At 36.5% G+C, this 22,639-nt stretch overlaps 2 protein-coding genes across 4 annotated transcripts in view; both read left to right on the top strand.

Moving 5' to 3' along the window:
* Positions 1–3,202, top strand: part of LOC127416625 (protein phosphatase 1 regulatory subunit 14B-like) — a 47,949-nt gene extending 44,747 nt beyond the window's left edge. The window contains exons 3-4 of the mRNA XM_051656072.1: positions 176–208; positions 1,511–3,202. Coding sequence (XP_051512032.1) covers positions 176–208; positions 1,511–1,579 — 102 coding nt within the window. The 3' untranslated portion in view covers positions 1,580–3,202. The remainder of the gene's footprint in view (positions 1–175; positions 209–1,510) is intronic.
* A 1,272-nt stretch (positions 3,203–4,474) lies between these two features.
* brms1 (BRMS1 transcriptional repressor and anoikis regulator) lies at positions 4,475–21,705 on the top strand. 3 transcript variants are annotated; one of them, XM_051655997.1, is made up of 11 exons: positions 4,475–4,599; positions 5,270–5,493; positions 9,359–9,449; positions 9,587–9,714; positions 9,827–9,906; positions 13,013–13,109; positions 13,264–13,356; positions 14,831–14,895; positions 14,988–15,027; positions 17,267–17,375; positions 20,673–21,705. In XM_051655997.1, exons 2-11 carry the CDS (start codon positions 5,280–5,282, stop codon positions 20,788–20,790), a joined length of 1,035 nt encoding a protein of 344 aa, XP_051511957.1. In that variant the 5' UTR covers positions 4,475–4,599; positions 5,270–5,279; the 3' UTR covers positions 20,791–21,705. The 3 variants fall into 3 exon arrangements, with proteins under 3 accessions (XP_051511957.1, XP_051511966.1, XP_051511975.1); XM_051656006.1 differs by having other exon boundaries at positions 4,482–4,599; positions 5,287–5,493; XM_051656015.1 differs by having other exon boundaries at positions 4,486–4,599; positions 5,292–5,493.
* Positions 21,706–22,639: the final 934 nt, after the last annotated feature.

The following is a 22,639-nucleotide window of genomic DNA, read 5'->3' as shown; positions in this document are numbered from 1 at the left end:
AAATCACAATTCAAAAATTACAAACAAAAATAAAATTCCCTGATGTTTACAGGTTTTCCATCACGGTGGGAACCCTGTACAGAATATAAATTGTCCAACATTTTATTACACCTTCAGCTTTAGTTTTTAAGAGACAATTCATTTGTGTGACATTTTTTCCTTTATATTCTAACAGGAGCTGGTGGTAGACTGTTATAAGCCAACTGAAGTGAGTGCATTATCTTATATCTAAGCCTGTGAGGAACAGGGACTAAAACCGAAAAGTTTTTCATTTCGGTTCGTTGTGAGCAAAAACACGATTTTTTCGTTCCGGTTCAGAAGTTCGGCAACTTCCTTTCCAAATGGTTACCGGTTAGAACAAAATAAAAGAACGGTTAATAACGTTCTTTTTAAAATGACATTACTCTGCGCTAAAGGGTGGGTGAAATACCAATTGCAGTGTTGCCAGATCTCACAAGAGAAACGAGCAACATGGTCTGGAAAAACAAGCCCAAAATAAGCCACTTGCCTCACCAAAATAAGCTAAATTTAGCAATAATTTTTTTTCCTGTGTGGTGGATTTATCAGCATAGAAATCATAACAGCATACAGTTATTTAACAGTAAAGTATAATTTTAATTATAGATCTGCTTCTCAGTCAAAACCCGGCAGCATCAAATCTGTATTAATGCATCACATCTAACAATAATTCAGTGAAGACATTGGAAATATCTGAGAAATGTACTTTTTACCTCTTTTTACATTTTCATTGTATCTGGATTAGCCGTACATGTACTATATATGTAGTAATTATACATAGTTGTTAAAAAGGTCTTCATTCACAGAATGCAACATCCATCATACAAAAATGTACTGTGATATACCTTTTGGCCTTTAGTTTAATGAAAAAATTAACAGAACAAAATGAACCGGTTATAACTGGTTACCAGCATTTAAAAATAATGTTTTCACTCTGGAACAACTGAAAATCACTTTGTTCCGGTTTTCGGTTACGTTCTGCACATTTTTTGTTCTTTTTTGGTTTTCGTTTCCGTTCCTTGCACTATTTTTAGTCCCTGGTGAGGAATCAATGTTTTCTTTCTTTTTTTTTTTTTTTTTTAATACATTTTCAATGTTATTTTTAACATTGAAACATAACATAACAAAAAAAAAAAAAAGAAAGAAAACATTGATTCCTCACCAGGGACTAAAAATAGGTCAAATATCTTGATCTGAGAAGACTATACTCGTAATGGTAGCTGATATTAGAAAAATAACATTTGCTACTACTTACTACTACATTTAAAACTCTCAAAATTCATTTATAATGGGAAAAAAAAAACTATATTAAAATTAAAAACGAATATGGAAGGAGTTGGGAATGAATAGATTATGCAGAAATCTCTAGAATTTTCTGTGGAATTCGGTGGGTGCAGATTCTGTCCGGGCCTACTCATATCTTAAATGTTAAATATATCCCTGTATTGCTGTATTTTTTAATATTAAATTGTGCTCCTTTTCCCCTCTGCAGGAGTTTGTAGCTGAATTGCTGGATAAGATACGTGGCATGCAGAAGCTCAGTACTCCTCAGAAAAAGTGAAGCTTCTCCCTCCTTCACCCCTCCTCAACCAATCTCATCCCTCCATTCCCAATTTTAGGGGCGTGACTATTCGCTCATGCAATCCCATGTCTCCTTTGCATCAGCTGTGGAGGGGATGGAGGAAGGGTTATAGGAGAGTGTAGCCAATCAGATCCTTATAAGCAGGGCTTATTTTTTCTTGTTTTGTTAACTTTAATGTTATTTTATTCTATTTTTTGTAAAGGGGGAAAGATTTGATTTTGAAGTGTTTTTAGACGTCATATTTTCATATTGTTATACATCTCTGTTTGTTTCTATGCATAGAATGGTTTTGGATTTTTGTTAGAATTTTTCAAAACTCCCTGTGCTGTCTCAAAGGACAACATTGACGAAAACTCTTGCTGTTGTTTGTGAAACTGTGATGATCCTTGGTATATAACAACATCAGAGGAGATCGGAAAGAAGCGGCCTTCTAGATTAATTTTTCTTCCTTCTATAATTGTGCAGTTAAGGGCTTTAAGCAGGAGCATTCATGGAGAATTTTGATTACAGAAGAGCTAATAAAGAGATTGTGTTAAGTGGAGGGAGTTACTTCGGTGTCATGTTTTTTACAGATGGAGGGAGCTATGTGTAAAAAAAAAAAAAAAAAAAAATGGGGCTTTGATTTCTTTCTTTTTTCATTTCCCCCTTCTAAACACACACATACACACCACACATTTTGAAACTCATTGGCCACACCACCCTCAGGGATCTGGATAAATAACTACACACACATCACAAACCGCAGCTGTGGATCTACAGATGTGCATGTTGGCTCCTTCAGTGACAAAAAGAGTTGGATAGGGAGAGAATGGATAAGAGCATGGTAGACAAACTACAACGTGTCATGGACACTGCCAAGTGTACAGTCAGAATAAATCCTCTCACACGACTCTGCTAAATCATCTTTTCTAGGGAGCCATCTGCTCTTTTGTCTCAGCCAATTAAATGCTGTAATAAGAGGGCTAATAGCCACACTCGGTGCTCTTACCTTGCATCAATTCAGCATTGGAAGAGGTATTTCCATCACATAGACTGTTATCACTGATAATTATGATGCACACTTACATATACTACAGGATTTATTAAAACCCCTCTGCATCCCTACTACTTTCAGATATTGCCTTAGGTCACGATTATGTTATGAAAACCAAATTAATTTAAACATTTAAGGAATATACAACACAAAAGAAGAAAAGAAAAAAATAGCTGCAAAATGGAAATCTTTTTGCTGCTTTAGGATGCAAAATGTTCTCGTACTTTCAGTGATGCTTTTTTCTAGGAAAGGAAGTTGACTATATCATACAGAGCAATTTTTACATAACACAATATAAAATTGTCAGTTTTTATCATTGTGTAAACCTTGTAGTGCAGTTGATTCATATTTTCTATGTCCATTGGGACATGGGAGGATTGAAAGAATGAACTGGACTTGAGAGAGAAACAAATTTATGAATTAGGAAAAATGTAAGCAATTGTGTAAGATTGTGCTCAAGGGCATACATTTTTGGAGAAAAAACGTCTCGTAGCAATACTTAACTGTCTTGTTTTTGCCCAATTTTGTTACACTTTTATGCAACTTTAATAAAAATATGTTCAACGACATTTATTGTGTGTGTGTTTTTTTTTTTTTTCCATTCCATTGAATAAAAAATATTTTTGAATTGGTAACCTAGTGGCAGGACTGTTTTCAAAATGTCCCTTGTTTAATAATCATCATATTTTGTATGCAGGGGCGGTTCTAGCTTGTATGGCACCCTGGGTGAAACCCGCTTCAACACGCCCCCAAATGTGTGTGTGTGGGGGGGGGTGGGGGGGTCTGTGTGGGTGCCTCGTGCTGCCCCCCGCAAGATGCCGCCCATGCCTAAATACGCTACTGTTTGTATGGCCTATAAAGGTACCTCTGAAAATGTATTAATCGCTATTTTCCAACACATTAGGGCCCACATAATACATTTGCATGTGTGTGTGTGTGTTTCTTCTAAAATACTGCTTTTCAGTTTTATAGCTTTTATAAATCATGAAAATATCGAAAAGATATGAGCATTTGCCTAGAGGTCAACTGCCTTCTCAAAAAATGCAGATTTCAGATTTCATGATCCTCAGTATTTGCAGGGACCCCGTTTTAAATATTTTTCATAAAATTTGACTGACATTGCTTCTCTTCCTAGCCTCTTAAAGTGCACTCAGTAACTTTTGTCTTTGTGTCATCTTGGACTTACACTGACACCTAGCAGCTTGGATGCTGTGTCATTTAAAATAGTCATTTAAATAAATATTTTTCTGCTTCAGATGCCATTGTAGAAATGTAGTATTCACAGTCAGCCATGATTACTTTAATCCATGAGTGAAAGTGTCAAATAACAGGATGGTTACTGAGATTAGGCGAGTAGTATTCGGCTGGTCATGTGAATCTAACATGGCAGCCCCCATGTGCGGACCCTCTCCATGTAGAATAAAACAGCTTTTATAAGGTAACTGCTATGTCTGGGGTCTTCATTTAAATATGGGTGGTTATGATTTCCTACACATATTGCAACATTTCAATTAATGCCTATACGAGTTAAACTTTTTTAAAGAGGAAATAATTACTGAGTGCACCTTTGAATGTTTGGATACCCCAGGATACAAAACCTTTCTAGGGTTAAAATAGTTTGCCTGCTCTGTTCATTTGTAATATTTCAAGGAAGCCACTTTGAGTGCCTTCTCTTTTCAGGGAAACCTTGCGAGTTGTTTTGGATGTAGTTCGCTGTCTCCGATTGGCCAGTTTAATCACCGTACTAACATCGGTGAGAACGCGATTCTTCACCTCCCCGTTTCTATTGGATTATTGAAGCAGCGAGGAGGACGCTGATTGGCCAGCGCATCACAACATTTGTGTGTTGGTACAAGCGCTTAAACGCCGAGGAAGTAGACTTGTCCGATGTCAACTTGACTTGATATGTAAATTCATTCGAAAATATATTATATCTTTCATGACTTAAACAACAGTCGACTAGAAGGTAAGGTATTTTGCAGTGGTTTACGCACTTTTTAGAGTTCGTAAGATCGTCATGTGTTGTTATCCCGTGTCTTACATTGATGAAACGATCGAGCATCTGGCAAGAGATTCCTTACAACGTAACAAAGTATCATTATTAGTTACTACATTGCAATTATAACGCTCTTAAACGAGTAAACGATTCTTTTTCACTCCTGTGCATGAAAAACGGCACTGAATCGCGGTATCGGGACACTTGGTTTCTGAATGAAGTGCGGAGTTGTTCAATTGAAAGCGACTTTTTTATAACTACTGAAATCCACTATTATATCTAAACAGCATGAGCCTGTAACTGTTAATATCACTTAATGCACTAAAGCTTATAATGCATGAGCCGTAGGTCTGCAGAATGTGTAATGAGCTTGTAATGTAAGTTCAGTGCAGCGCGGCCTTTAGAGGATGTACATTAGAGGAGTAATAATAGTATATTCATAGTAGTGTCCTCTAGTGGTCTTTATATAGTCAGTTGCCTTTATATACACATCAAAAGTCCTAATTTCACGCAACAACACCACCACTGTGAATTATAAGTGTGCTTTAGGCTTTAGGTTTTGTTCAAGTCAGTGAATCGGACAGCAGTTTTAGATGGGCACCATGAGTTCTTGGTTCTGTTCTTACACTGTTCACTGTAGTGTTATACTCATGCCAGCTCAGCCTGCTGCGAGAGAACCAGACGGGGAAATGGAGACGAAGGCCGACACTGAGGTTCTTCAGACCAATGGTGAGGTGGAGGAGGAACGGGAGAGAGATGGAGGAGATGCGGAGGAGACAATGGAGGAGAGTGGAGAGGAGCGGGAGAGCGACCTGGAGGAGAGTGAGGCAGAGGAGGAGGAGGAAGAAGAGGAAGAGAGTTCAGGTCTGTTTACATCACCACAGACTAATTTACAATTCCCTCAGTATGTTTTCTCATTTACTTTGCTAAATTGATGTTAAAGTAGTTGGGTGAAGCTTGCAAAGAAATATCTGCATCATGTTTCACCCCAATATGTATGTATGTGTGTGTGTGTGTGTGTGTGTGTGTGTGTATACACTAGCAGCCAAAAGTTTGGAAAAATGTACAGATTTTGCTCTTATGGAAAGAAATTGGTACTTTTATTCACCAAAGTGGCATTCAACTGATCACAATGTATAGTCAGGACATTATTAATATGAAAAATTACTATTACAATTTAAAAAAAATGTTCAGAACTTCTTAAACTACTTCAAAGAGTTCTCATCAAAAAATCCTCCATGTGCAGCAGTGACCACTTTGCAGATCCTTGGCATTCTAGCTGTCAGTTTGTCCAGATACTCAGGTGACATTTCACCCCACACCTCCTGTAGCACTTGCCATAGATGTGGCTGTCTTGTCGGGCACTTCTCACGCACCTTACAGTCTAGCTGATCCCACAAAAGCTCAATGGAGTTAAGATCCATAACACTCTTTTCCAATTATCTGTTGTCCAATGTCTGTGTTTCTTTGCCCACTCTAACCTTTTCTTTTTGTTTTTCTGTTTCAAAAGTGGCTTTTTCTTTGCAATTCTTCCCATAAGGCCTGCACCCCTGAGTCTTCTCTTTACTGTTGTACATGAAACTGGTGTTGAGCGGGTAGAATTCAATGAAGCTGTCAGCTGAGGACATGTGAGGCGTCTATTTCTCAAACTAGAGACTCTGATGTACTTATCCTCTTGTTTAGTTGTACATCTGGCCTGCCACATCTCTTTCTCTCCTTGTTAGAGCCAGTTGTCCTTTGTCTTTGAAGACTGTAGTGTACACCTTTGTATGAAATTTTTTTAGCAATTTCAAGTATTGTATAGCCTTCATTCCTCAAAACAATGATTGACTGACGAGTTTCTTTTTTGCCATTTTTGACCTAATATTGACCTTATGACAAGCCAGTCTATTTCATACTGTGGCAACTCAAAAACAAACACAAATACATGTTAAGCTTCATTTAATGAACCAAATAGCTTTCAACTGTGTTTGATATAATGGAAAGTGATTTTCTAGTACCAAATTAGCAATTTAGCATGATTACTCAAGGATAAGGTGTTGGAGTGATGGCTGCTGGAAATGGGGCCTGTCTAGATTTGATCGAAAATGACTTTTTTCAAATAGTGATGGTGCTGATTTTTACATCAGTAATGTCCTGACTATACTTTGTGATCAGTTGAATGCCACTTTGGTAAATTAAAGTTCCAATTTCCTTCCAAAACAGCAAAATCTGTACATTATTCCAAACTTTTGGCCACCAGTACACTGTATATATATTTTTTTTTCTTAATAATATATATATATATATATATATATATATATATATATATATATATATATAAAGAAAAATAAACTATTTTAGGACTATTAAGATTTTTGTATTGTGACATTATTTTCATGACAATCAAGCACATTTTCCACACAAATTCTCATTACCATAATGCAGAAAAAAAAATCTTATTGTCATTACTAGTGCAGAAGAATAATTTCAATTTTTTGTAATACAAAGATGAAAGTCATCTTCCAAAATTTGGTTCATTAAAATAATAATAAATTAAATTAACAACATCTATGACCATGATGTAGAAATATTTGCAATATAAATAATTTATTATTATTATTGTGCATTATAGTAATAAGAATTTTGGGGGTATATGTGCTCAATTGACTTAAAAATATTGCAAAAATAAATGTTCTTTTGACTTTGAGGTGAAATATGACTTGGACATATTGTTGACAAGTTTCATTAGATTCATCCAGTTACTGAACTGCACAGTACATTCGAAAAGCAGTTTTGGAGGAATCAAGATTCTGCGCTTGCCACCCAAATCCTTACATTAGTGATACAGAATAACTGTAACAATGAACTCAGATGTGCAGCTTTTAGCAACAATGTGGTGGTGTGTTAATCAAGGTTATTATAGTAAACTGAAACTAAAACTAAAATGAAATTCCCAAAAATAGCCTTGAAAAAGAATAAAATTAAAATTAAAATGACATTTTCCATAAAACTAAACTGAACTTTCTATTATCATCTCTGTTTTTTATTTTTTTTTATTTTTTTTTTTATTTTTTTTTTGCATTGCAAACATGCATCTACTGGCCATGATTCTCTAGCAAGAGAAACCTTGTGGCTAGAAGGAGACCGAGTACCAGCTGCATTTTCAAAGTAACATGTGGGCCATATGTGAAACGGGAACATAACAAACTAAAAAAGTGCACCTGCAAAGCTTGCACATTGAGGTGTACAAAGACATGGAAGACTGCGGCACAGCTAACCAGGAATTCATGGCAATTAATTAAAAAATTGGAATATTGCAAAAACCATTTGCATATACAGCAGTATTTCCATCCCATGTGTTCAAGAGGACAAAATCACCACTTCCAGGGAAATTGGCCCAACTTAGAAATGAAAATAGAAGTTGAAGCCACTGTGGCTCTTTTACTAAATGTAATGAATTTCTTGGAGTTTAAAGTGTGCTAACAAAAGGCTCTGTCATAACTCATGTTTGCCAGCATTCAGTGGCAGATGCTTTGATTCTGGGAGTGAAAGCATGTCAGACAGTTCTGGGAGGTAATAGTAGCCAATAGGGATGCACCAATGTATCGGCTGCAGATATTTATCGGCCAATTACTGACGAAATTAAAACCATTGGCATATCAGTAATAAGCATGAAAATGGCAATATGAACAACGTATTACTAATTACTAATTATAAATGGTTGATTTATAATTAATTAGTAACACACTTTGTAAAAACTCTGTGAATTCAAATGCACAATCAGAAATAATAATAGCCACAATATGTAGAAGAGTTGGCACTCCTAAGAACATGTAATATTTCATTTTTATTCTTTCGGTCTCATGTGGCAGTTGTGAAATTGGCACATACCTGTAGGCTATATAATGAGGGAAACCATCCAAAACGCTTTGAAACCAGCAGACTTTGACTTCTGAGATATCAGAAATTATATACAGTATATTGGAAATAATTTATTGTTAGAGCAGTTAAAAAATCTTATTTACATTTTTTATGCATTCCTAAATAAAACAGTAATTTGATGACAAAATTAGGTAAGTGTGTACTATCGGTATCATCCTGTAGTATAATCAGTATCGGAATCAGCCAAAAACTTTTGTATCAATGCATCCCTAGTAGCCAATCTCTTGATGACATGCTTTGTGTCCAGCATTTCTGTATAACCAGAGCAACATTTGAAATGTTATACGAATATTAATGATATTCTCTGAGAGAATTATGTATTCACATGGCTTGAGGCAAAGTCACGTGACTTTCCTAAATTCCATAGGAATATATTCAGTAAACGTGTTTCCATTGTAATTTATGCGCATGTCTTCTTATCGAATGACAATGTTTCCACCTCAAGTGAGCTTATGTGTTTTTTAATGCACATTTTGGAGATATTTTTATGCGCATCTTGGTGTTTCCATCAGGCATTTTTATGCGATATCCCAAAATTTGCATACAAAATGTGGATGGAAACCCAGATAAAACTACAATTAATTAAAAAATTAAACTGACAAACACAGTTTGCAAAATAACTGAAACTAAACTAAATAATAATAATAAAAAATTTGGAATTGAATTTAGAATTAAAACTAGATTAAAAACTTAAAACTATAATAATCTTGGTATTAATATGAAGTCTGGCAGGGGTAGATATGTAACAAAAAGAAAGAACATGATGGATAAACAGGCTTTGATGAGTGTGTGATCTCTCTGTCAGAAATGGACGATGAAGATTGTGAGAGAAGACGATCACAGTGCCTGGACGAAATGTCTGACCTGGAAAAACAATTCCTGGAGTTAAAAGACAAGTAAGAATACTTCTCTCTGATTGATTTAGAGTTGATGACATTTCATTTTCAGACCAGTAGGAATCCTAACAGAAGGTGTGCAGATTTAGCTAGAACCAGATACAGGACTTTTGGTTGATTACTTTCATGGGTTGCAGGCTTTTTCAAGAACGTCTGAACCAGGTTAAAATGAAGTTGGATGAGGTTTTGACCGGAAAGGCAGGAGAATACAGAGAACCACTGGCAACACTGCAACAGAACCTGCAGCAGAGAACACAAGTGGCAGGTAACATGACATCAGCACATGCTGCATGGCTGTTTATTTATCCATGTCTTTCTTAGAATGGCCTCAGTATGGTTATGTCAAGTATAGACTGTCTCGTTATTGCCCTCTGTAGGTGTGTACAGGGAACTTTGTCTGCAGGTGGTCAGACACAAACATGAATGTGAGGTGCAGGGGGCAAGACAACATCTAGAGGTAACACAGTTCAACATGTATACTCTATATCTAAATGTTAAATGATTCAAAAATAAAGTGGTGGTGGCATAGTGGGCTAAAGCACATAACTGGTAATCGGAAGGTTGCTGGTTCAATCCCCACAGCCATCACCTATGTGTCCTTGAGCAAGGCACTTAACTCCAGGTTGCTCCAGGGGGATTGTCTCTGTAATAAGTGCACTGTAAGTCGCTTTGGATAAAAGCGTCTGCCAAATGCATAAATGTAAATGTAAATGATTCATCAAACACACTAGTAGCAATAATACACTTAATACATAGATACATACACAGCACTAGGGCTGGGGATTGATACAGATTTCCCGATTCGATTCAGATTCACAAGCTCTCGATTCGATTCCGATTTTGTTTCAATATCGTTTCAAATGGGTATATTTCATATTGCTTACATATGAAATAACTTTACTCCCAGGTAATGCTGCTAATTATACATGGGACCTTCTAACTAGGTACATTATGAAAATATAAATTTTTCAAATTGTATTTTAGTTGTTTTTCATCATTTTGGTCATATTTTATCTTTTTAAAAATGTACAAATCCATGTATTCCATTTATAAATATAATATTATATTGCATATATTATATTTTGTTACATGTTTTTTGTTTAATTTATACTATATACAAGTATTAACACTGATTTGTAGAACACATGCTAAAAATCAATACTGTCTCTTTAAGAAAAATGGCAATTGTAAATGAGCGCATATTAAAGGAATATTCCGGGTTCAATGCAAGTTAAACTCAATTGACAGCATCTGTGGCATAATATTGATTACAACAAACCATAAAAAGCAATAATCTGAGTTCCAGTGAGACACTTACAATGGAAGTGAATGGGGCCAATCCGTAAACGTTAAAATACTTACTGTTTCAAAAGTATAGCCAAAAGACGTAAACAGTATGCATGTTAACATAATTTTAGTGTGATAAAATCAATAACTTACCTTTTCTGTATAAAGTTATATCCAATTTCACAATTTAGTTGCCATGACAACATGGTGCTATAAACCCTTTTATCCCGGTAATTTAGTAGTCTGCCACAAAAAAAGAGTTAACTTTACAGCTCAAATAATATGCAGCTTTTAACAGAAGAATGAGTGCTTTTATAAAATTTTAAGCTTCACATTTCTGCTTTTAAACCCTTAAAAAATTGGCCCCATTCACTTTCATTGTAAGAGCCTCACTGTAACTTTGATTTTTGCCTTTTTCAATAAAAGGAGGGATGAGTCAAAATATTTTTTGTGGTAATCAACATTGTGCCACAAATTGAGTTTAACTTGTATTGAACTGGAATATTCCTCTTAACGCAGTGGCAACCCGTGCATTTTAGTTCTTGGCCTTCAGTGCGATTCATGCCATTAAGAAAACACAGTTTCACAATAAATTAGACACCCTTTGGGCATCATACATTACGTTGCAGCCAACTAATAATACCAATTTACATTTTAAAAACATGTCCACACACGAAAGCCAAAACTTGAAACGACACTTAATGCTCAAGCAAGCCTAATTTTAACAGCAGCATGATTGTTTTGTGAAATTAACGTCTCCCGAACTGACTTTAATTTTTTTTCATATGAATCAACCAAGGAGGTCTATAATACCTGGAAAAAGCTATCTGAATATATTTGTGAATGTTAAACGTTGCTTGCAATACATTTTGTTTTGTCAGGGTACACGGTTACTTTTCAAAACTTAAACTGACACTGAATGCTCCAGCCAGCCTAATTTACACTTAGAAAACTCCTGATGTTGCTACAACAATGCAAAAGGCTTTTACCAATTTACTTGAAGTGAAAATCAGCCCTCCTTTCCTGTTTAATAAATTAAGCAATCACACGATCATGTAGAACATCTCAGGTTTTTAAATCCATAAGGATCTCTTTCTCAATGGCGATAGCGGCAGTGATGACATCCGACTCTGTTAGCTAGATCTCGCGCTCTCCGCTTTCGAATTACATACATCACTTAAAGCGTGATTGCGTCACTCAAGGCCAGCTAGAAGGCCTCGACTGGGACATATCCTACAGACCACACTCATCAAGTACAAATAAATCAATCTGACTGGCTGATGAATCTGACAAACTGACTTTAGATGCTCATTCACTTGCAATGTTGAGGGATTCTGTAGAAATTCTGAAGGGGGATGGAGCTCAGACATACATGATTTGTGAAACAGCCGTCATGCTTCGCTTGTAAGCATCAAGGAATACATTTTGATTGGATACACTTTTTGTTTTTCCCTATTTGTTTGTAGATGAATTAGGAGTGGAAAGCGATTGAAAATTCATAAGGAAAAAGGTGAATGAATAATAGGCATGTTAGGCCAGCAGAGAAGGCTTTTTAACGAGAGAGGACTCGAATTGCTACATTTAGACACCCTTTTGACATCATACATCACGTCACAGCCAAAAATCCGTGCTATTAAATCCGTGCTATTCGTGAGTAGAGTTAAGTGTTTGTGTTTTGTTGTTTTGATCAACAATTGACTGTTAAGAACATAAAGGTTATTAAAAGAGACATTATTCAATGACAAATAGATTGCGTGGATCTCTTCTTCGGACACTCAATACTGAGTCAAATCAAACTTTTACGCTCAACACACGGTGAAAGGATGCCGAACTTATTCGCCAATATACTACTAGATCACTAGTAATTGAAATCTGAACATTTACCAGCCACTGGCTAAACACAGACATTTTTAGTCGCATAGCACAAAATTTGGTCTCATATATGATTGATTTACTCGCATTGTGGAGAGCTGCGCATTTAGTAAAAGACCGATCTTGGGAATTAAGAATTGGTATTGAGATATTGTTCGAATAAAGATAGCGATGCATCGTAAAATCAGTATTTTTACCCAATCCTACACAGCACACTGTCAGAATCTATAGGCAGCACCGCAGTGAAAAATGCAGTGCTGAGTTTTATACTTGAATGTCTCTGCCAAACCACTTTGGTTTTTATTTATTTGTTGACAGTGCAGTGATAATTATGAATCATATGAGTCAGTGTGTGAGTCAGTGGAGTGTGAGTGTGTGTAACGAGATGCTTGTTTGCTCTCTAGAGTGAGAAGACACTCTTGTTTGATGCCATGAAAACAGAACTGCTGGAGAAGATCCGGAGACTGGAGGAGGACAAGCAGTGCATAGACATCACCTCAAGTACACACATGTTTATCTAGCCATCCAAACAGGAAAACACTATAGACATCTGTTGTTGGCAAATATAGCTAAATATTATTACTACAGACTAACCCACACCCTAACTTTACCCTTGCCCCAAAAAGAACTGTCTCTCTCTCTCTTTATTAATCAGAGTGGTGGAATGATGAAGTGCGGATAAAGAAGTGTAAGAGGAGGAGCCACCTGATTCGCCCAGACAGGAAGAAGAAGGCAGCTCTTGTGTCAGGTAATGAATTGTTTTCTTTTTACATTCATCCATCTCTTTCTCTTATTTTCTGCTCTTGTTCAGTTACCAATTTCATCACTTCTTTTGGACCACTATTTCTCATGACATCCTGCTCCAGGGCTAAGGTTTTCCTACTAAATACTAATAGGTAATTTAGCTGATGCTTTGATGCAAAGCAACTCGCTGAAGTAACCTGGGGTTTACATAAAATTGTTGGCAAATACAGTTTTCTATTATTATGTATTTCCTATAGATACAGAAGGTTGGGACAGAATATATTAGGGCTGGGCTATATAACAATATATAACATGGCGATGATATAAAGTGTCAACGAATAGAGATTTTGCTATATCATGTATATTGCAATATGTAAATATTCATATACTTGGCATGTGCGCATATGTTCTGGAGGACACAAGGTTCTCGTGGCTTCTCGATATTTTTGCTCCAGAGACAGGAAAGCAAAAAGTGATATGTGGCACTACCCAATTTGGCTTCTCTCGATATTGCAGCACAGACTACAAAACCTACATGACCCATTTAAATTCTACTGAGAAAATTTTTACATGAAAGTGCTATGGAGGAAGTCAAACATCTCAAACAGCTAGACAGCCCAACATTCTTACCACCACTGACTTGGAAAACAGCTACATCACTGTGTCATGCGCCAAAATAAAGGGTTTTTTAAACTACACATCATCACCCTGATTAAAATTCAGTTTGAATTATGTTTATTATTAGGAAGAGGAAACAAACCTTCCATGTTTGCCTTCAGATATTCAGATATTCTATATAGAGATGACTTAAATCATTAAGAATCTAACGAAGTGTTTATTTTCGTTGGATATTTTTTTTTACCTATGTACTGTTTTATCTAGTTTCTTGAGGAAAGTTTATAATAATAATATTGGTCAACAACATATCAAGACTGAAATGTAGCATAATGTGAAGTTTAGCATTACAATAGGCATTAGAGTGTGGTTATTTAATATATTTATTTTTACAGAAAAATGTTACTATATCATGATATATATTTGTTATCATTGTTATAATTATTATTAATATCGTGATAGAAGATATTGCTAATATCACCTACTCCTAGCATATATCAAAGGCATTTTCCTTTTTTTTTTTTAAACAGCCTGTTGCCTTTATACACAGGCTGGCAAAACAAATATTTGCATGGTTTACTATTGCTAATTTAAAGCAGGTAGTAGTTATAATTTAGGGGGAGGGGACATTTTATTGGACAAAAATGTGTATAAGCCCCTAAACATGATGAGTCGTCGTCAAAATTTTCGATTCATTTTCACAGAAAAGAAAGACTGTAAATTTTAAAAACCTTTATCTGCTAAAAGTTAATTTTGTAAATTTTTAGAAGTAAATTGGCATATGTCACTAGGCTACAACTCCGTTTGAAGAAGTGTTCTTTCTTCCTCTCTTGCTCATTCTGCTGTGTCCTGCTGTTTCTCAGGGCCATACATAGTGTATATGCTGAGAGACATTGATATACTGGAAGACTGGGCAGCCATCAAGAAGGTATTCATTTGATGAGTATTCATTCATTGATTCATTCATTCACTCTCATGGAGTGTGTGAGAGGGATCGTGATTTTTGTCTCTGTCTTTCAGGCCAAAGCAGCACTAATGCCGTTGAAGAAGAAGGCTGAAAGTAAGTGAATTATGAAAATTGGAGTGTTCGTTTAAGTGCCTCATTTAAATCCTTTTTTTCTTCTCTCTCTCTCTGTCTGGCATTTATACTGGGAGGTCAAGGGCCTCATGGTATTCCCGTGAACCTCGTTAATCTTTGACAAAACTGACTGCCTACAAGAATTAACTCTGTAAATTTATTGTAGAAAATCACGTGTACTGACCATCAAAGACCTTGCCTGAGGCAAAATATATTTATCCAGTGATTTCTTTCCCATGACAAGCTCTGAATGGATTTGATGGTACAAAGTAGGGTTCTGTCTCTCTTTCTCTAAAAACATGACTATTTAATGGCCTGCCTTTATATTAAGGATGGATCATGATAGTCAACTAACATGCTGTGCTTTAGCTGTTAAACAGCTCTCAGAAAGTTGCATCTTTAAAGGAATAGTTCACCCAAAAATGAAAATTCTCTCATCATTTACTCACCCTCGTGCCATCTCAGATGTGGATGACTTTCGGACAACCAGCTAGCCTGTCTGGCCCGATCCCACAGAAGAGCTACTGTAGCACAGATTGCTGAAAAACGTAATGCTGGCCGTGATAGAAAGGTGTCAGAACACACAGTGCATCGCAGCTTGCTGTGTATGGGGCTGCATAGCCGCAGACCAGTCAGAGTGCCCATGCTGACCCCTATCCACCACGAAGTGCCTACAAGGGGCATGTGAGTGTTAGAACTGGACCATGGAGCAATGGAAGAAGGTGGCCTGGTCTGATGAATCACATTTTCTTTTAGATCATGTGGTCGGCTGGGTGCGTATGTGTCATTTATCTGGGGAAGAGATGAGAGCAGGATGCACCACGGGAAGAAGGCAGGCCGGCGGAGGCATTGTGATGCTCTGGGCTGGGAAACATTGGGTCCGGCATTCATGTGGATGTTACTTTGCCACGTACCACCTACCTAAGATTGTTGCTACCACGTACACCCCTTCATGGCATTCCCTGATGGCAGTGGCCTCTTTCATCAGGATAATTCGCCCTGCCACACTGCAAAAATTGTTCAGGAATTGTTTGAGGAACATGACAATGAGTTCAAGGTGTTGAATTGGGCTCCAAATTCCCCAGATCTCATTGCGATTGAGCATCTATGGGATGTGCTGGACCAACAAGTCCGATCCATGGACTTAAAGGATCTACTGCTAACATCTTGGTGCCAGATACCACAGGACACCTTCAGAGGTCTTGTGGAGTACATGCCTCGATGGGTCAGAGCTGTTTTGGCAGCACGAGGGGGACCTACACGATATTAGGCAGGTGGTTTTAATGTTGTGGCTCTATACTGTACTGTATTTATCAGATGAACAAAAAATCCACATCATATTTAATTCAAGGTTCTTATTGTCATTTTCAAGTACCTTAGAGAAAAGTGTGCATCAGTGAGTGTTTCCAATTAGTGGGAACATTATCTGGTAGGATAAGACTTCCTACTAAAACATACCTTCAGGCGATACTCACCCACACATAGATGGCACACACACAGCGTGGGTTGTCCTGCTATCTTTCTCTAGGTTAAATGGCGTCAAAGGCTTGAGCATGTTCTCCATTGTATTGCCATCACAGTAGATTCCATTAACCCTGACCCTCACTCACAGGCTTTCTGTCTGGATTCTGATTAAGTTAGCCACAGACGTTTTGATTTATAGAGCCATTTTGCTCTTACTGTCATTCCAGACGGATCGACAGAGAGTACTTTGACAGTAATGTCACATTTAGCTGAGTCCTGATCTCTAATCTTTTGTGAAAGAAAGATGGTTTGACATGTAACATTTGATTCCTCTCCATCTCGTTTGTCTTTCAATCTTTCCAAATCTAACATCTCTCATTCTTGGGTTTAATGACCCAAGGATCAATATAAATATCTGGCGTACTTTTAAAGGGATACTATATTTCAACCAAAAATGAAAATTCACTCTCATGTTGTTCCAAACCTACATTAATTAATTTTTGTTTTTTACCATTGAATACAAAAGGAAATGTTTTGCAGAATGTTAGGGAATAACAGCTTCAGTCTACCGTTATGGAAAAAAGAGCACCATCTACATTCTTCAGAATTGTCTTCCATAGAATTAAGTAATATTGGTTTGGAATAAGGAACAAGGGTGAGTAAATGACGACAGAATTGTCATTTTTGGGTGAACTTTCCCATTTAAACAGCTTTAAACGTGCTGAAGATGGTGGATGTGTCTCTCTTTGTCTCTCAGACAGGCAGGTGTCAGTGAGCTGTGAGGGTGGAGCTCTATTCTATGATGGAGAGAGATTTTCCAAAGGCAGCAGTGTCATTCTAGAAGTCAACGACGACAGCCCAGCACAGTCAGTAAAGCCTAAGAATCTCTCTTTTTTTGTTCCCCCTGCATTTGTCTTTATGTTTTGTCTTTGTGATTGTTTGTAACATCAATGTTGGGGAAGCTACTTTGAAACTGTTACTTAATAAGCTACAAGTTACTCCTAATTTAAAGTAGTTACAGTGCCTATAGAAAGTCATCATACCTTGTCAAAATCCTTATCATTTGTAACATTACACCCTGGAAATTTAAATAAATTCAAGCTAAACTTTCCAGCTGTATTTACACATTAAAACCTTCAACATCAAAGTTAAAATAAAATGTAAAAAATATTAAACAATGATTGAAAATTAATTAGTAAAATACCTGGGGCACGTTCAGCCCCAACAAAACGTAGCAAAACTTTTATTTAAACGGAAACGTTGGTGCGTTGAACACCCTGTTGTGTTATGCAAGCGTTGCAGTTATGGCAGCTGAGAAGGCCATTCTTTGCGTTCTTTTCGAAGAATTATCGGAGCCTGATGAAATCAGTTTAAATACGTGTTTAATACTACAAAATATGCTCGATGTTACATTCACTGCCTTTGCTGTCCAGAATAGCAGAGAACATCCCAATCGAGCGAAGGGATATGAGGAAACTGTGGTTCATTATTATGGTGATCCAAAATGTACCTCGCATTTCAGGATGACAAGGCAAATATTTCTTCTAATGTCTTCAATTGTTGCATACACCAAGCTGCAGTGGACACATTTGTAAAGGACTTTAGTTGGATCCATTGTGCTCACTACCTTTTTAATACGGCAGGGTTTATATAAACGTCGCTGCTGATTGGGTAACACCTCTGACACATCCACCAAACGAGAGAAAACGTACCTTAAAGCCCGCTGCACACCGTTTCACACCGTTTCGAGGAAACATGTTGTTCAACCCGGAAACCGTAGCGTAACAGTGCACACCGTTTTGAGATTGAGTGTGCCCCTGGTTTAGATAAGTTATCTACCTCTAAGAGTACCCATTACAAACTTGCTCAGGTACAACCAGTCACCTTTCAGGTCACGTACCTGGCTAACTGGCCTCCACCTGACATCAATTGTAGTGGTTTTGATTACTTCAGAATAAAACCAGCTATTCCATGAGGATTCTATTACTAGTAGTGCATAATAATGAATTCAAGGATTTACCATGGTTTGAAAGGTGCTTTTAAAAGGAGTCTGGGATAAAATTGTGGAAAGGCGCAGGTTAGGAGAAAGGTACATAAAGATTTAAAAGGCTTTAAATATCCCTCTGAGTACCGTTCAGAGCATTATTAAGAAGTGAAACGCACATGGCACCACCAAAACCTTACCTAGATCGGGCCATCCCTCCAAACTTGATGACTGTGCCAGGAGGATATTGACCAGGGAAGCTATCAAGAGGCCAAAGGCAACTTTGAAGGATTTTCAAGCCCTTGGCTAAGAGCGATCAGTCTGTGCATGTGACCACAATCTCCCAAGCTTTACACTAAGCTGGTTTGTCTGGCAAGTCTCATGGGAAAAAGTGCCACACTACGTCTTTTTTAAATATATAACTATTAAATTATAGTCAGAGCAATATTTACAGTATCTGGCAGAAAAACAATAAGGATCTCAAATAGGGTGATTAACGTGATAGCATTGAAGAACATTTGAATAGATAAATTGACATGAAATGCAACCAATATCACCAACAGAAAACACTGTAATACATTTTTTTTATTTGTAATTTATATAGTCAAAACGTAGTGTTGAGCAGCAGTATTTAACATAATATTTCAATACAAAAAAGATGCTGTGCAGGGACTTGAATCAGTGAATCATTCATTTACATGAAACGACTGTACAAACCAATTTGTAACGATGTAGCATTTTGTCATACTTTTTTCATTACTTATTGGAAAAAGCATGCCAAAATTGCATTCCAAAAGGCTACATTGTTACGAATTCCACTACTCATCGGAAAAAGTAGCTTGTTAATGCTGAAGCTACTCTGTTTTGTAAACAGCTGAATTACTGTCATGCAACTGAAAAATGTAGTTAAAGGATTAAAAGTGTGTAACTTTTTCAGGGTGTTAAAATACTTTTATCACAGCTTAATATGCAGAGACAACTGTAAGCAAGAAATTCATAGGTTAATTTTCTCAAAAACTGTGAACACTGTGTTTCTGTGGCCCTATAAAAATTTTGTTTTGAGGGACCCGATCAGCCCTACACAACAGCATTGACTCGACCAATGGCATGATTTTGGGGTGGAAATATCTTCTTCTTTTTTTTTTTTTTCGATCAAAAGAAGACTGGGGGTGCATTTGGAAAGCCGTTGGAAAACAATGTTAATTTTGCAGTGCAGTTTGGTGGCATGGTTAGAAACAACATTAGATTCAGTTAGTTGCTGCCCAATACAGAGTGATTATGTGGATGATGATTATGGCAGAAAATGAAGTAAATGTTCTATAATCATGTTATGTTAACAGTATATGTTAATAGAATGTCAGGAGTTTTGCATCAGTGGATTTTGTTAAAAACTCTGACTGCATACGGTGACCAAAATAATATTAAGTTAACATTAAAGGTGCTTTAAGTGATTTTTTTCATGGAAAGGGATGCAAAAAATTTTCCTACTTCCTGAAAGATATTACCGAAATAAGTGTCATGAGATATCTCACCAGTCTCTTTGGCAGCTCTAGACTTTGTAAACAGCAAACAAAAATGTATCCGCGGGCCGCGGCCTCTGACGCTTGTCTGTCAATCATTTGCTCGTTCTCATAGTGTTGTCGTGCAGCGAATTAGTGAGGCATAATGCCATATTCTGATGTATAATTTGTCAGTTGAGGGCGCTATTTCGCTACTGTTGTGTTTGACAACCATGGGAACATGCTTTGTGTTGGTCTCAACGGTATCGGTGCAGTGTTTTGGAAAGAGGGGGCGTGGCTAAATCAACGGCTCAGTCTTGTGGGGGTTAGAACGGTTAAAATCGCTTAAAGCACCTTTAAGCTAGTTTACTTGTGAACATCGCTGTTTCCTGTTGAATGCACAGTAGAGTAATGGTGTCTCTGGGTACTTAGGCATTATTCTTTACATACCACAAGATGGTGCCATTTATGATTGTAACAATTAATTGATGACGATTAACAGAAAGTGTAAATATCTGAAAAATATCGGCAAATCCGATTATCGATATCTACTCCCAACAAGTAAAACACAACTAGACAGTATCCTATATTACTTCAGTGGTATTATATCAACATAAACTGTGGAAAAAATTATTAATTGAAATGAATTGCATCTCTGTCTTCCTCTGTGTTTCTCTCAGGGCAGTAATAACAGGGATCAGTACAGGAGAGGTCTGGTTCAAACGCACAGATGGAACCAAAACCAAAATCTACATCTCCCAGCTCCAGAAAGGCAAATACACCATACAAAGAGCATAGAGAAAATGAATATTACACTCAGAGAGTGTGTACCTAACCTTTAATAATTACCAAATAACACACACAAATTTACCAACACCTTTAGAACAGCCTATGAAATCCAATCTAATGCTATGAACTATTGATCAGGCCAGAGGCTATCTGTTATGTGCAGTAACTTGTGATCTCAGATCAGTTTTGGCTTTGATATATTTATAAATGTGATAATAAGAGGGATCTGGTCCTAGATTAACACTGTTACTCTATGACACACACACATGTACTATTGATGCACTTAAAAACTTAAAATGTGCAGCTAAATTTTAATAACTAACACACATGCACACATATCATGCAAACTGTTGACCAAATACGGAATGTTGACTTCTTTGAATGCTAACAGACTGTATGAAGCATTTCTGTACCATAAGATTTAAGTTTGAGTTCCCCGCACCAAAAACATTCATAATACTTCATAAATGTAAATTAAGCCTGATATATGCTAGATTATATATTGTATATTTTTTTTTTTTGTAATTTAAAGAAGATTATAGAATCAAAGTCCATTTTAAGTACACTAAAGACACCACATGGGCAAAAAAATCTCCTTACTGATCTGAGATCAGTGTTTAATAGTTAAAGGTTTGTGTTTCAAAAGATCAAGCAGATCAAGATCAGTTAAAAGAGCAGCCTCAGTCCAGCACAAAAGAAAACACAATCAAACACCGTTAATAATGATTGCACTTCAGAAAAACAAGAGATGTAACCGATTTTATTTTTTTCAGTACATTCTGAGCAACAGCCTATAATACATAGGATTTATAGGCTGTAAACTGATCTGCCAACAGAGGGTGCTTTTTAAGACTTATTTATGAAGTGTTTAAGATAATCATGTATTTATAACAAGAAGCATTATTAAACTCTAATCTTTTATTACATTTGTTTCATGACTCATAATCTTTATAATTAAGCCTTGCAGGGCTATGTGGAAGAAGTGCAATGTTTGATGTAAACAAATGACCACATGTGCCCAGCAGGCGGCGTTGTAGTGTTACTGCATTATTTCTAAATCCTCAGCTTTATATCTGCCTATATTTCTTGGTTACAAAATGGGACTAACATTTTACCAAACAAGAATAGACATATTATGATGGGAAAACAGAAATAATAATTTTTCTCTCTCTGCAAAACTGATGCATGCTCAAAAGGGATGAGAAAACTTATGAAGTTTTAATATTAATTCATAAATGAGAAAATTAAAAACTCCAGTCCTTGACATGCATCCAAGATCAGACAGATGAGCTTTAGTGAATCTAATGATTGAAGAGTTTGTATGAGAGGTTTCTGATTAATAGAGTTTGAAGAGGAGGAGGTACACGGATTTGAAAGCGGAAATGTCAAAAATGAAAACCATCTCTTAAGGGAGATTAAAGGTTGACAGTTGTGATGAAATGGATGATGGAAATGCATGCCTGCTCAATCACTCACATTTACACACTGGGCTGGTTTAAATAAATACCCCATGCAGGGGACCTACAGTGTAAATGTTGTATCACATCACACATCACATTACTTTTATTGTCACACAACCATATACACAAGTGCAATAGTGTGTGAAATTCTTGGGTGCAGTTCTGAGCAACATAGCAGTCATGACAGTGATGAGACATATACCAATTTACAATAAACATCAGATTTACACAACACAATTTACATATCTAATATACACATAATTACACACAACACAATATACAAATAATTACATAAAATGTACAGTATACAATACACACAATATAGAATACATATTATACAATAAAAAAATAGTATATATAGTATATATAAAATGTACAGTAGGTTTTATTGTACTGTA

Source organism: Myxocyprinus asiaticus, chromosome 2 (assembly GCF_019703515.2).
Source record: "Myxocyprinus asiaticus isolate MX2 ecotype Aquarium Trade chromosome 2, UBuf_Myxa_2, whole genome shotgun sequence".
Taxonomy (NCBI): Eukaryota; Metazoa; Chordata; class Actinopteri; order Cypriniformes; family Catostomidae; genus Myxocyprinus; species Myxocyprinus asiaticus.
The sequence above is the reverse complement of the archived record's forward strand: the minus strand, read 5'-3'. Positions and strand labels throughout refer to the sequence as shown.

What these genes read in the sequence shown, in the direction of transcription:
- brms1 (XM_051655997.1), top strand. Translation starts at nt 5,280, where the DNA reads ATGCCAGCTCAGCCTGCTGCGAGAGAACCAGACGGGGAAATGGAGACG. An exon ending in GGGCAAGACAACATCTAGAG is followed by an intron (nt 9,907 to 13,012) that starts GTAACACAGTTC and finishes TTTGCTCTCTAG; the next exon opens with AGTGAGAAGACACTCTTGTT. An exon ending in ACTGGGCAGCCATCAAGAAG is followed by an intron (nt 14,896 to 14,987) that starts GTATTCATTTGA and finishes TCTGTCTTTCAG; the next exon opens with GCCAAAGCAGCACTAATGCC.